The sequence below is a fragment of the Tinamus guttatus genome, unplaced genomic scaffold, assembly GCF_059628265.1.
Source record: "Tinamus guttatus ecotype Peru unplaced genomic scaffold, ASM5962826v1 Tinamus_guttatus_pri_ptg000732l, whole genome shotgun sequence".
Classification (NCBI taxonomy): domain Eukaryota; kingdom Metazoa; phylum Chordata; class Aves; order Tinamiformes; family Tinamidae; genus Tinamus; species Tinamus guttatus.
In genome coordinates this window covers 1,589,777-1,604,934 of record NW_028289266.1, presented here as the reverse complement: position 1 = coordinate 1,604,934, position 15,158 = coordinate 1,589,777, and the positions used below count along the sequence as shown (strand labels likewise).

General features: G+C 45.7%; 1 protein-coding gene across 2 annotated transcripts in view; it reads right to left on the bottom strand.

Moving 5' to 3' along the window:
- MYO1D (myosin ID) overlaps positions 1-15,158 on the bottom strand; it is a 109,394-nt gene that overhangs the window by 21,084 nt on the left and 73,152 nt on the right. For both annotated transcript variants that reach the window (XM_088537220.1, XM_088537221.1), the window contains exons 20-21: positions 13,891-14,004; positions 9,642-9,796 (exon numbers count right to left, since the gene is read on the bottom strand). In XM_088537220.1, coding sequence (XP_088393346.1) covers positions 9,642-9,796; positions 13,891-14,004 — 269 coding nt within the window. The remainder of the gene's footprint in view (positions 1-9,641; positions 9,797-13,890; positions 14,005-15,158) is intronic.

Below are 15,158 nucleotides of genomic sequence, written 5' to 3'. Positions count from 1 at the left end.
GAGGATTGAGACGGAAGCCTAGTTTTCCTCCAAAAAGGAATCAAAAGATTAAGGCATCCTGTGATTCCATGGCATCTCTTCAAACATCACCATCAGGACACACATGCTCTGGAGCAGGGGGGCCAAAAAGGGGAATACTACAACACGAGTGGGGAAAAAAAAAAAAAAAAAAAAGAGAAAAGTCTAAATGATGCAATAAAAAAAGACATTTCTTCTCATTAACTCCTGCTAAGCGAACGAGGGGCCATATTTTGCCTTCGTTCCCATTCTGTGAGCAATTCCTTGGAGATGACGAGCCAGCCGGCACTTCAGCACACGCGCTGAAAAGAGGATGAGCAAAGAGGGTTTTAAGTAGGTCACCAGTAAATATGACCGAGATGGGTCTTTCTCTTTCCCTTTTTTTTTGTTGTTTTTTGTTTGTTTTTGTTTGCTGTCAGCACTGCAGTCCTTATTTGCAGGAAGTGTCGGCGCTGCTGGATGAATGCCAGGTACGCAACGGCAGCCAGGGAGGTGGCACGTTTGGAGGAATCTACTATCTTCTTGAAGCCAACCTTTTCCACCCTTGACATGGACCATCTTCTGACTTGAACCACTCGGCAGAGGAGCTCCTTGGCCTCCAAGAGCTTTGCGGACTTGGTATTTTGCAGGAGCTGCTGCTGAAGCATACGGGAAAATATATCCTATTTTATGCCAAGGAGATTTGATGGAGTCAATAGGTTCAAAGCAGAATCATCTTCCATCTTCAACACCTCTTCTCCCTTGTTCAGGTTTCTCAGCCAGGGAAATCAACCTCCTGACGCTGCTCCCTGAAGCCATCTCCCTGTGTAGTGCTCTTGTTCTATAGCATCTCAGGAGCAAAAATGAGGGAGATAGTTGGGAAGAAAACCCAAGCATGGCCCTTCTCTCTGCTGCGCTATGCAAAGCGAGCAGTGACCGGAGGGACATGCCAATCCCAGAACACATCTGTGCCTCATGGACAGAGGTCCAAACTGCAGAAGAGGTGGGGGACAATCCAACTAGACCAAACTAGAGCACCTGCCATTATTGGAAATTCTTCTACCACCGAACAAGCTGTAGTGCTCCCACAATCCAACCCAGGATCCCAACTGTTTTCTTCATCCTTTATTTGGCACAGGATCCCCTGGGTTTCAAAGCAAGAAGATGAGAGTTCCATGCAGGTCCCATGCTCGTGGTGGCTTTCCTATGGCAGATGGATACCATGCACTGCCAGTCTACCTAAAACTCCAAAAAATAAACCCGTAGTAAAAATTAGCTGTAACGGAAGAGCATGAGCTATGTCCAAATCATTAGGTCAAAATGAAGACCAGGGAACCTGTTCTTCAGAAAGAAGACCAAGGGTTCTAGAAATCTAACTTCTTCTACCGCTTAGTTTATATGTGGGGAAGAAACCACCGCAAGGAGAGCATTTGGCCAACTACTGCTCAGACCAGTGAGCGTCATCCGATGAAAACGCTTTGTTGGTTTTTATCCCCGCAACAGCTGCTGCTGCGGGGAAGCCTGTGGAGATGCCAAAGGCATGTGCAGTTGCCACGACTCCCAGCAGAACTCCCCTGAAGAAGACAGGCTGCCTCCAAGCGTCGGAAGGACAATGTGGAGAGCCAGCTCCGCTGCGATTCAGCTCTCCTAGGTGGCAAGATAAGGGCCTGAGGCACCGAATGAAGCATTAAATCAATGGATTGCTACGGTAGATCCTCCTTGCAATGATTTGAGCTCATCCCGTTCCTCCAAGGCGAAGCAGTTGTGCTGTGAGTTGCCCGCAGCCTCTCCCCACATTCATCTCCTTGAGTACATTGTGTTCAGCTCAAAAAAAATTCCAAGTTTTCAAGGCAAAACAACGTGTCACTTTGATCCTTTCCAGGCTTTAGAGTGCTAAATACGATCTGCCCATTAGTTTAGCACCAGCAGAACATTTTAAGGCTAGATCCTTTATGATGACATTTTATAATGTGGAAAATTCGTAGTTTTTTGGGTGTTTTGTTTTTTTTTTTCCCAAAGTATCCCTGAATGAAAGCATGGCTTACAGTGCAGAAATCAGAAACAAGGTCAGGCTTCACAGGCCTTGCACCTGAATTCACCAGGCTGTCACTCGTGCTGAAGATGCCAACCAAACCAACTAGGTGCGTTTATAGACAACCCCCACACAATTCTGCTGGAAGGTGACGGAGAGCTGCAGAAAGTCTGTGCAATGCACATTGCTGAAGGAGACAGACTTGCAGCACTCCCCGATCTCCATTTCTCCAAAAGCAAACTCTGCTTTCCAATAGACACAACTGCGAAAGGCGTTTCTTGGAGCCTGTCCTTCAAGCTGCTCTGCAATGCTCAGCAACGTGTTAGCGAGGGAGAAGTCGTCCAGGGCATGAGCTCGTCGCCCAAGTCCCTTTCTCCTCCAGCCACACTCAAATACATGTCATAGCATCATAGAACAACTGAGGTTAGAAGGGACCTTTGGAGAAAACCTAATTCAACCACTTTGAACAAGCGTCGGCCCCCTCATCACCTAAGCATCATGCGACATCGGCGTCTGACTCCATAGTTATGAAAATAACACAGGTTGCAGCATTGATGAGGAACGGTTTCACCTTTCTCGCAGATGCTGAGCAGCTCCCAATCTGCCCCACCAGCTCTTCTGATCCAGGCAACCTTTCTTACAGCTCTTAGAGGCTAATTTCTTCTTTGGGCCCTTTCCTCCAATTGCTCTTAAGGATTTACCCTGCATTTCTGGACGGGCGACTGTCCTCCTGAAGATCCCCCTTCTTGTTTGCAACTGGAACTGGAGCAAACAAAGCAAGGAACCGCTGCCAAAGCAAGCAAATAGAAAGGTTTCTCCTAGCTGTAATTTCAGCTATTACCTCCTCTGCGTGCGATGGTCCTCACGTTGTTCTCAAAACAAGTCCGTTGGCCAACCTGTCTCAAGGGAAGGAGGACAGGAAGCACATGCCGACCTCCATGCACTCTGTGCCACTTCCTCCATATTCCCAGGCGTATCACAACAAGTGAGCTTGAAAAAAGGGGATTTAAGGCCAGCAATATGCTGGGCTCAACATATTAAGTCAATATGCTCGAATTTATCCCACGAATGGGCTTCCACATGCTGGCTTTTCTCTTTCCAGTGGGCTTTTTTAACAGAAAACTAAAAAAAAAGTCAGCTCAGACATTAAATTTTATTTTTTTTTTCAAAAAAAGACAAAAGAAAAAGTTATAAATTATAAATGTCAAGAATAAATAGTTTTTTTTTTCTTCTTTTTTGGCAAAGTCAGGCTTGTACAGCTAGATTTAGGCACTAATTTATTTGACCTTGGCTTCAGAAGGCTTCTTGAGACATAACATTTTAATCAGAAGTTTTTAGTCTCTAATTAAAAATTAGGTTCCTTAGATGTGCAGAAAACATCAAGCAAGGTCATGCAAACACATCTCCAGATTTTAGCAGATAGATGAGCCACCCTTTCCAGAAAACACAACCAAAACGACCCATTAAAAAGGGTTAATTACGCAACAGAATGAGCAGTGTTGGGAGCAGGGAACCCCTTCCTGAGAACCACTCCAATACGGAGCCCGTGAGCTGCGATGGAGTCAGCGGGAGCTAGATGGAAAGAACGCAAGCCAAAAAGACAAAATTTGCCTTTTCCCAAATCTCTATAAAGTGCAAAACTCAAAGTGAAATCTCGTGCATGGGTGAGATTTTTTATTTTAAATAAGATTGCAAGTAACAGATGTCTTTTTAATGGGCGAATTATCAAATATTTGCAGATTTAAATAAAAAATGCTTATTTCCTCCATTGTTCCAAAACTGGGCAGCCTATTTGATTAAACTCTCCTCCTTTTAAACATTTTAAAGGCCTTGAAATTACTTTTTGTCTTAGGTTTGCAAAGCATCTTTTAGCAGCTCTCTCAGAAAATGGAAAATGGGAGCTTGAAAGACGGAAGGAAACAGGTTAAACATTTTGGCCAGGATGTTGTAGACAGGAGATGAAGGGAGTTTGCATAGATTTCAAGCTCCACCTTGGTGCCCAAAGTATATCTGTATCCACAGCCTGTCCAAGTCTACCATTTTTGAAAAATAATCCTAGTTAAGTAAACAGCTTGGAATAACTAGAGTAGCCCACAAACTGCAGAGAGTAGCGCAAAAGATTAAAAAAAGAAGCTATGAAAGAGATTTTTTTTTCTAAAATATCCCTTTGCTTAAGCACTGGAGGCAGATGGGCACCCCTCCCGAGCCCCAGCAAATAAAACAAAAATATGGAAAAGTTTTATGGGTCTGAGATTTACACTACCGGGAGGTTCCCAGTGCAGACGGACAAATGCCAGGACAGCTGCTGGGGGCAGATGGGGCCTTTGACACTTGCTAATCCTGCCTTGTCGGTGAAACGAAGCCCCGGGAAGGGGAGCCAACTTGGGGCCATCTGTTTGCGAGCAGGGAAAGGCTCTTGGAGCAGCAGGTACCCTCGGCTTTGCTTGAGAAGCAGCCCGGATCAGCAGGATTTACAACCTCTACTTGGTGCATGCAGCGACCCTGCAACATGCAAGGATCCGGGATAAGATGCCCTGTGGCTCTGCGGGATTTGTCTATGATGCTGATGTCTCCTTGGACTGGAAAGCTTCGGGGCTGGGTCCACGTGGACCAAAGGGATGTTTGGTTTTGAGCTTGCCAAGCCTCGACCGAATATTGAGCCCCGTGGCTTAAAACGGAAAATAACAATGGGCCCAAAAAGTGTAAAAAAGAATATGTGAAATATTAGCAGAAAGACTGTTAAGAAGCATTTCTGCAAAATGAAACAGCCCTGCAAGATTAAAAATAAAAATCCCATTCACCTACTCACACGGTATCACCTTATCTAGGGAATTTTCCCATGGATTCATACTGAAAGCAAAGCTTAGCTAGGGAGCCTGGAGCACTGCTGACTTAATGCAGGCTGAAAGCAACTTTGGGTCACGGTGAGCTATTTGCAGTGGAATTACAGTCACTGCTGAAAGCCAGTTCCAAATTTTCAAAGTCTTTAGTGATTTTTTCGGTGTTCCATAGATTTCCAGAAAACACCAGTTTCAGAAAGAGCCGAGTGAGAAACCACGGGAAAATCCAACCCCCTTCGAAGTGCATCAAGCTCCAGCAGCCTCTCCCCGCTGCCAAACTGCAGCCCAGAAGGGCTCTCAGTGTTCGCAAGGACCTTGAGCACCCAGACTGCTTCCAGCATGGAAAGCAGCCACGTTGGGCACAGACTAAAGCACCTTGGACGTGGCTCCGCCACGGAAGGGTCCTCCACGCAACCAGCTACAGCAGGGCACACGCCGGCTAAGGAGCAATAAACCTTCTTGTACGCACAGCAAAAGCAGAAAACACAACAAATTGCTCCCATTCAAGTCATTAGGGAAAGGAATTGACTTTTAGATTTAGAAACAAGGCCAAGAAGCCAAATCAGGGATTCAAAATTCTGCAAGAGCTGAAGATTTACATATAAAATAGATTCTAATTTTTATATCTCTTTTTATATATAAAACCTATTTTTCCTTTTGCAGAGGTTTTTCCCTTCTGCAGAGTTGACTCCCATCACTTAAAAACTGTTAAATGCAGTAAAATAGACATTATTGAATACAGTTTCAAGCAAACTGGCCCCTCTTGTTGAATAATGTGTGTTGAACATCGTGTTCAGCATCAAACTGCGCAATTTCTCCCACCCCCACCACAAACAAACCAGAATTCAAGCTCCATCTCCTCTTTTTTTACAGATGGCATCAAAGCTATGCAAAACGCTCATGCTCACACATGCACAATGGGCTGAAAATGTGTATTTAAAGATTTTCTCTCCTTTTTATCAGGCAAATGCCTCAGCATTCACATTATGAGCAAAATCACCCCGTAGGCAGCATCCCTTCACCCTAAATGACAATTTTTAAACAAAAGCATTGGCTTAAACGTGCTTGTGGGAAACTCCCCCGGTTGCCTCCACGCATATCAAAACCCAGGCAAGAAAACACATTTGTGAGTGTCTCTGCTCAGACCAAACACACTTAATCTCCCCAAATTACCTGCAATTCAGATGGGGGCATTTTTAGCTCACCCACACTCTTAAAGCAATTCCCCTGCAACAAATATTTACAGGCGGCCCTTTGAACTCGAGCAGGGCGCTCACAGGTGCTCTTGGCTTCGCATTTTCTTCCCTAACAGCTCCTCCATTTCAATGCAGCAGCTTCAAGCACTTGCAAGCACAGTCAGCCCAGGACCATCAGCCGCTTTGTGGCACCTCCAGCAAAGCCATCAGCGAGCAGAGCCCCAAGGGCAGCTCGGGGGAGCATCTCAAACCTGGCCCGGCTACACGGGAACAGAAACGCTCACACTGGAGCTTTGGAAATGTATATTAGGCTTTGCAATAAAATAAGGTAAAATAAAACAAGATAAAATAAACTAAAACACACTTTGGAAGATTTGGAGGGTAAAGCTTTTCTGAAGGCCCTAAAGGAGAGGGAACATGAGCAGCCACAAGAGCCTGGGACAGCCCCAGACTCAGCTTTGGCCTCTCATTTCCAGCAATGCGGGTGAGCAGTCAGTGTGAGCCTCAGCTCCATTAGTGCTTCTTGCTCCCATTACCGGCTCCCTGTTCCACTTACACTATAAACATTTTGGCCCAGGATCTGCTTACCTGGAGTATTTAACCTAAGGAAGTCTCAAGTTGCAGCAAAGTAACCTTGCTGCAGCGCACACTGCAGAAATCTAGTTTAATAACTCATTCACCTTACAGCAAACGCGGTTGTATTTCAGTTTATCCTGAAAGGTTGATGGGCCAAGATTTCCATCCCCCCTCCTTTTTTTAATCACTATATATACATGTATACATGCACCCCCTATACTGTATGCATGAGAGGCACATGCGTAGGAATCACACTGAAATATCCAAACTTTTCTGCTTCTCCAATGAAATAATGGCACCTAGAGCACCTACTACTAGTGCGGTGTCCAATTTTATGAATTACTGCTTGGTCAACGGCGTACAAGCACCAGCACAATTGGCTCCAAGACATGCCAGAAGAAAAAGCCGGAGCTCAGGAAAATTAATCCGGCGGACACCGATGATTAAAATCGCCCGAGAGGTCTCCAAGCGCAGCACAAAATGCAAAGTTATCCTCAGGCAAGGGACGTTCTGCCGGCGCTCGGCAGGGAGGGCTTTTTGCTCTTCTTTCAGCGCGCCGGGAAGAAAAGCGGTGACCGGGGCCGTGGACAATGTGGGAATTAGCGGAGCAGAAAGCGGGGAGCGTCGGAGCCACCGATACCCGCGCAGCTCCATCGGCCGGAGCCCAGGAAGAAACGTCACGCGTGTTTTAACATGCACAAAGGCAGAAATGAATTCTTTTAAGTTAGGAACAGGGCCAATGCTCCGAAGTGAAGGATGCCTGGAAGCTCGGGCGGGACGTTGGAGCTGCCTTTGCTGTCCGGGGTGTTTCGATCAGAACACTTCTCATTGGTGCTGCAGGGAGGAGCAGAAATGTGAGTTCAAACATGCGAGGCGAGAGCCACGATGAAAATAGAGGAATTAGTGCATTGGAGAGCATCAGGTCTCCTTGGGTGAAGCACAACTTTGAGGTACATCAAGAAAGAGGCTCACAAAGTTGGGCCGACCAGTCAAGAAACCCTCTAAGGGCTCAAGGACCCAGGAGCAACATGGGTGTAAGAGATGGACAGGATGTGAATCCTTTCCTGGCTGATAATTCTCACCCTTTATGTCCACCCTCACTCCTACAAGAAATCAAATCAAGTCTTTAAATCATTTTAAGGAAGTCTGAACATAACGGGGAAAGAGTTGCATTGCAAAATCTTAGCTCTTATGTGCACTATGCAATTTTCATGATCTTTAAATATTCATCTGTGACCACGAGCTGAATGTAAGAATACTACTACTAAGAGCAATTTTGAACAGATGTGTGTTCAGGCAGGTTTTCTTGGGAAAAAGGCAAAGATGTGAGCCCTCATCAGTAAAATTCCAGTTTTTGAGGCTCTTATACCTTCAAACAGCAAGAGCACAACTTCTCTAAAAGCAGCCACGAGAATAAAATGCCTAAAAACAGTTCTTCCAAACGTTGTTTTCTAAAGCATGAGAATTTCCTGAAAGTTGCCCAGATTTCCAACCTGAGGCATGCCAGCATGGAAATCTCCATCTCCAAGAGTTTGGAAAAATTAAGAAAACTAAATGTCCCGAACAAGTTAATACCAGTTGTCATAGACATTTACACAGGTTTATTACCCAGGCAGCATTAAATACTACACTACACATAACTGAGTGTGGCTGTGCAACCTTATCCCCACCAGAAGCTTGTCACAGTGATTCCAGGACCGGTGTCAAGAAAGCTGGAAATTCTTTGTATTCACAGAGAGCAGTTTAAATGAGACCCTCTCCGTCCTAGAGCCACCTTGTAACCCAAGGCGACCTGCTCTGCCCACGGCACAGCTGCAGCACGGCTCCCAAGTCCCTAAAATTGAACTTCCCTGCTCCACGTTGCTGCTGGATCCACTTGCTCTCTGTGGAAACCGCCTTCCGACGAGCCCGACGGACAAACCCAACACTTGGCATGGGGCACTCACTGCTAATTCCCCGGAGCGAGGAATTCCCCGCGCGCCTCGCAAGCCACGGGGCAGCTAATCCCATCCACTTCCCAGGATTTTGGTACGTGTAGGAAATTGAAACTGGCTGAGAACAAGGCTATTCCCGTCTGCTGAGATTTACAGGTACTGCTTTGATGTGGGAAAGGCTCACATTTGGGGATTTAGAAAACTAAACGCCTGCAAGAGGCACAATTACCGTTCCGGCGTGGACGGTGATTACGCGGATAGAAGTAAAACATTATTTTTTGTGATAAAAATGTCATTTCTAAATCAGGATAAGAAAGTAAAAAAATCAATAGTTTATATTCTTATGGGAAATTCACAATATTTTATACAGATGGCCACATAATACACTTTCTTATTTAGGTAGATATTCATGTCTCATGCTGAGCTACAGTGCATACATAGGTTGCAATGCCTGAACCAAAGGAACAGCAAAACAAAGTGCAAATAAAGGATCTGGGGTATAAGCAAGAAAGATTTTTGTGATTTCATAGCTCTTTTCAACATTAAAGACTCATTAAGGCACTAAAGAATATCTGAAAAAGTTCACTTTTACTCAAAGTAGTAAAGTAGTTCAGCTACAACAAGCTCAGTTCAGTCCACCACGAAAAGAGATTTTGCATTGTGATCTGCAAGAGAAGATGTTGTGCAAGGAAGCAGAGGTGACACTTGGCAGCTCAAGCACTGAAGGATCTACCGATATTGGAGGTACAGGAAATGGAAACTGAGAGAACAGTTGCATTTTAGCATTACACGTTAGGTCAACTGTAAAAAGCATCGATGAAACAATGTTCCATGCTCCAAACACAGAAATCCCTGTGTTACAACAAGCACGCACAAGGAAGGCAGAAGGGTCAACCAAACTGTGGTTGTTCAAACCACATATGCCCAAAACACAAGGAAAAAATGTTGCCCAGTATCCAAATAATGCAGTGAGCACTGATAAAACTCAAGACTGGCATTTGGGGGTGAAGTCTCCAGTTTGCTGTGCTAGATGGAGTTTTCAAAGAAAATGAAACCCAACACTGACCTCTTGAAGTGGCTGGCCAGGACTCCCACCAGCTCCCCAATCCTGCTGTCATTCGGGGGCTGCTTGCTGAACAGACAGACGATGAGATCTTTGTTGTCCTTGGTGTGGAAGACCACGAGCTGGTCCTTCCCATTGGAGACACTCAGTCCTACCAACTGCAAAGAGAAAGCAGGAGCACTGTTACACACATGGATGCATCTCATCTTCGCTACGTGCCAGACGCGATCTTGCAAACGAGGCTTTCCTCTCCAACGTGCCATGCTATATCTCAACTTCTACTGCCACTAAAAGCCATGTTCAGGGGAAGGGCAATCCTCCCAAATGTAGACAAAGTGAGAGGAAACCACAGGGTTCAGATCACCTAGACCTCTACACGTTCCACACCATGTCCTGGTCACCAGATCCGGAGGCGGCACGCACGGATGGGCTAGTTCCAGCAGCAGACTTGCTTTCCCAAACGTCTCAGACCCACAGGAGGCAGTGGAAAGAGCCACAAGCCTGTTTTTTTCTTTCATTTCAAATAAAAACAACAATGAGGAGTCTGGCCAGCAACCAGGTTTTCCACTCAAATTCACATATGCAGCCCTGGGGATGTAATGATATGCAGATAACGCAAGAATGAAGCTTCCTAAAAGCATCTTGGTGAAGAATATAAGCCACCAACCCCGCAAAGCAGTGATAACTGCAGTATTTAGTCATGGATTAAGGTCCTGCTGTTCTGACAAAATAAAAAAGTAGGATTTTTTTTTTTCTTTTTGTTCTCTGTTAAGTAACTGCTTCTTTTAAAGCAGTCACACACACGGCAAATTAAAGGCTTTGTCCTCATCTTCCCCCTGTAGGATGACAAAGCGAAAGCAGAAAACCGTTAAAAGCGTAAAACCTTTTGGATGAATATACCTACAGTAGGGAAACATGTAAGGATGCTCCAAAAAAAGAAAAAGAGTAAAGAGGCAAATTGGTATTTAACAAATTGGTGGGGAGAGGGAGAAGGATAAGAGGGGAAACTACAAAAGGAAACTACAGCAGACATTCGCTGTCCAGCCAAGGACTATATGACTCCTTGGAGTCATCCAGAGCATTGCAGAGTGAGTCACCTTCTCCTAAAAGGGAGAGGCACTGATGGCCCTTTGTGACACCAAAAATCTCATTAGTCCCTTTGCAAAGAAAAACCCCTTTCTGCGCACCCCTGTTGCCTGGGATGAAAGGATATTAGCCCAAAATCTAACTGGAGACTCCCCAGGGCTTTCAGAAACACGAGTCACCTGCAGAAGGACTCTGAACACCTATCTCCAGTTTGGTAGTCACCTAGGTTTTGCCGGGTATTATTCCCAAGAAATCTCGTCCAGGCTTGGATGCCATGTGCAGACCGGAGAGCAGCATCCTCCCTGGACCGTCCACTGCCGACATTCCCGTGTGTGTCGTAGGCACCGAGCTCACGGATGACACGCCACATGAATGCAGGGACACTTGTGGCTTGCAATAGCTCACTAGAGCAAAAAATTGGTTGGAGATGGTCTAATAACATGGTATGAAAAGGTCTAATTGCTGTTATCTTGGGCACTGAGCAGAGAACCGCTACCGGCTGCATATATCCATCGCAGAGGGAGATTATTCTCTACCATTCACAATATTTTGAGGTTATAAAATACTTTGGAAACAAGCTACACTTGATGCACAGACATTAACAGCTTGCCTGGGTTTATCATGTCCCTTAAAATTAATCTGCGTGCTTAAATACCACCCTGCAATCACAACGGCAGCTCCGGAACGGCTGCTCTCAGGGTTTTATATGTGCATCAGCTATGAAGAATGAACAAGCTGCAGTCGTTGGATGCGAAAAGACTTTTCAGACTTTAATTATTTAACCCAACTGCACAAGAAGTTCAAGAGCCTTTCAACTTTTCCCCATTCCCCAACGCAAAAGACTGTCTGTCATAAGATAAATAATGCAAAAGAATATTTCAGTCAAGTTGCTTATCTTAGTATTTACAAATATGAAATATTAGCTCTGCTTGAAGATGGGAAAAACCCTCTTGGCACCCACAGAACATCCTGTATCGGATGCTGCAGGGTCTCTTCTGCTGCTCAACCGCCTTTCAATTCCTCCCTGCCACTATCAGTTTCTGTTTTTTCCCCTTCCAGGTAAGGATAAAAAGGCAATTGCACATTAGCACTTTTGAAACAGCTGCAAAATCATCCCAGAAAGCAGAATATCGATTCAGAAACCCAGACTGGTTCCAGAGGAAAGTTATTGCTCCATATCCCCATGCACAAAATTCCAGGTTCCTCGTACACCAAATAGCAGACAGCAGAACCTGGGAGGCAGCCGAGGGCTGCACTTAAACCCCACACGTATAGATAGAGTTAAAGGCAGCTCTAAGCATGATTTCTCCAGCTGCAAACAAGTTTCGGGCACTAGCAGACATCAGCTGACTGTCTCCAAAGAGATTTCCATGGCAACCGCATCCCGGAGGTGCTGCCGGCTGCCGGGGCGCGTTGGCGATGCGGAGCGCGCGGCCCGGCCTGCGGGCGCCGAGCTGGGCCCGGTGCCCCTTCCCGTGCTGCCGAGGGAACCCCGGCTCCCCCCGCCGCATCCGTAGGGCAATCCAGGTCCCCTCGTGTCTTCCTAGGAGGACATGTCTGATAGACCAGCAAGCTCCGAGCATTAGGAGCTCCATTTGAGAAATGTGGGTAAAATACAAATATTTCTGGTACTGGGTGTTTCATACTACGCACTTCCACTCAGCGATAGTTCTGACATCAGCATGAGTCACTAAAGGTGCTTTTAGGCTGTTCTTCCTGTGCAAAATACTCCAGGACTTCTTGATTTGGATCAAGGAGAGAATCCAATCAGGACAACCTTTCATAGCCATAGCCTGCAAAAGGGAATAGCTGCAGATTTACAAATAAAGCTGATTTCTATCTCTTAAAATTCAAGTATTCCAAAAGCGAAAGAAGCAGAAGCTGCTTTGCTGCCAGGAGAAATGCAAAGAGAGCCACCATAATCAGCATTCATTACAGCAGCTGCCACTCTACACGAGTGGATATACGATTTAAGACCTGCATGTATTGTAAACCCCATTAATTACAAACATTTCCATGCCATGCATTTTCACAGGTGACCCACAAATTGCATCTGACCTATTTGCCTCCTCTAGCTATTAAGGCATTAAGGATTTTGGAGGAAAAGTTCCAGGTTGCCAATAGTAACGGAGCCAAAGATCTTCCCAAGTGACCAGGCCTTGCTCCCTGTACAAGCTCGACCATTAAACCCAGCTGCAGGACAGGTAGGGCAGAGCTGGACAAATACAGATTTCTCTACAATTACTAACGGGGCAAGAGAATTACAGTAGTCTAGGATAATGGGGCAGAAAATTAATAGTGAGAAATTGTGAGGAATTAAATTTTACTTAAGGGATATTCAGACACTGAGTTCATCTTGACACTTTGAGGGGGAAAAAAAAACAACACATCTGTTTTGAAAGAATAATCTGCTTATTGGCGCCTCTGTGTTATTTAACAAGTCGCTTTGCACTAAGAGCCAGCCATGGAGCAGCATAATCTGCTGACAAGTGTGTTTGATACAATTAAGAGATAATATCAGGGGAGCACAATAGCATGAAGGAAAACGACGCGCAGCTGCCAAGCAAGTGGCAGAAATGTCTCTCCAAACACAACTGCTGTCCTGGCACTAGCCCTTGGTATCCCACTTCCTGGGATGTCGAAGAGCTAAAATGAGCTTTTCTCCCATCCTCCTTCCCAACAGTGCTAATCTGCTGCTTTGTCGCTGGATGCTAAACTCTGCTCCCCTGTGGGCCAGAAAACCCGGAATTAATTCAGAATTGAGCTTTGATAAGATTTACATTCAACATGAACAAGTGTACAAAAAAATCAAATCAAATCAATGTGAAGGATGGAGCAAGCCCCCGGAGACACAGAATCGGTGTCACGAGCACTGTGAAACGCTAACTCCCTTGCAATGTCTTGCAATGCCCTGCAAATAAACAACAAAACAGAAGGAGCAAAGAAAGTGGGATGAGCAGTTTGGTCTCCAGCCTTTATTTTATTTCCTGAAATTAAAAGCTTGCATGATGCAGCTGTTCTGCAGATAAATATGCTGCATTTGCACTGTTTTAAAGACAAAAATACATCAAAAATCTAAACCAAGGTTTTATTTCTTTTTTAAGAACATAAAAATGCCCATGACTAGGGAGAGTCCGAGGTGAGATTCTCCCACCCTCATACTTACGTTATAGAGCGGGATGGTCTTCATCACCTTGTACTGCTTCATAGGGTCCATCTTGTAGAGGTGCCGATCAGTAATGAAGATCGCTCTGTCCTCGACCTTATTAAAGCGATTCACCTGCGAAGGAGCAATATTTTTTCCAGTCACTCTATACTGCAGGACAAACATTTCCAACATTCAACACATGCAAATTTGTGCAAAGCTCTTGGACAGGCTTACTCCATGGATCTCGAAACACTGGAAAGGGAATTTCACAATTCCATTCTAAAATCAGAAATACAGTGTGTCAGAGAAGTAATGTTCCCAAAGCCACCCACAGGGTTGGGACAACCCAGAAAAGTCCAGGACGTAGATCAGCTAAGGGATTTTGACGCTTTCTGCTGGAGATACTTGACTTTTTACATGTCCATCCACTGAATAGGCTCCAGACCCTGGCAGATGCCTGTTTTTCCTATGTTGTATATGTGGTTTTGTCACCCCAAAAGAATGACACACAGAACTTGTCACACAGACCATGGCCTGTGACAGTTCAAATGCAAGACAACTGATCCAGGGCTGAAAGCACAAGCTTTGGACCATCCTGGATGCCAGCAGGTTCCATCTTCCCCTTTTAAAGCATTTGGACCTTCAATGCAACTAGGCAATTTGGGAAGCGGAAAACGCGGAGCGCCATCCTTGCCCGGCCCCAAGCATTAGCTCCAGCAGTTTTGCCGACGTCGCGCCACTCCGCGAAAAGGAATAAAAGATGGAGAGGCCAGAAGGAGTCCAAACGAGCCAAGTCCATCTCCAGGACTAGGCAACCAACTGGTGGAAGGAAGACAAGGTCATCTCTTGGCAAGGAGAAGACACAAGCTGGTATGGCCTGGGGCTGCAAAGGGTATTGACACCATCCTCTCCTGTCCCGGGCAAGGAACGCTGGGCAAGGACACAGCTCGCCTGGTCTGAAGGAGAGAGGTGAGACCAAGAGCTCGGTGCCCCCTTCCATGCTGCTCTGACCTGCTGGAGCTAAACATGCAGGAGATGAGGAGCAAGGGGTCAGCAGGCAACGGGCAGAGGTTCCAGCAGCACAAATCCCAGCTGGACATAAGGAAAATGAAAATTCTCCCCAGGAAGGGGCTGCGGCCCTAGGACAGGGCTCAGAGAGGCTGTGCAGCCTTCATCCTTGGGGATGAAGAAGACACCAACATGAGGCACTTCTCATTATCTGAAGTATTCTGACAGTTGCTAAGAGCTCAGCAAACATGGCTTAGTTTTGCCATTGGGAAACATTA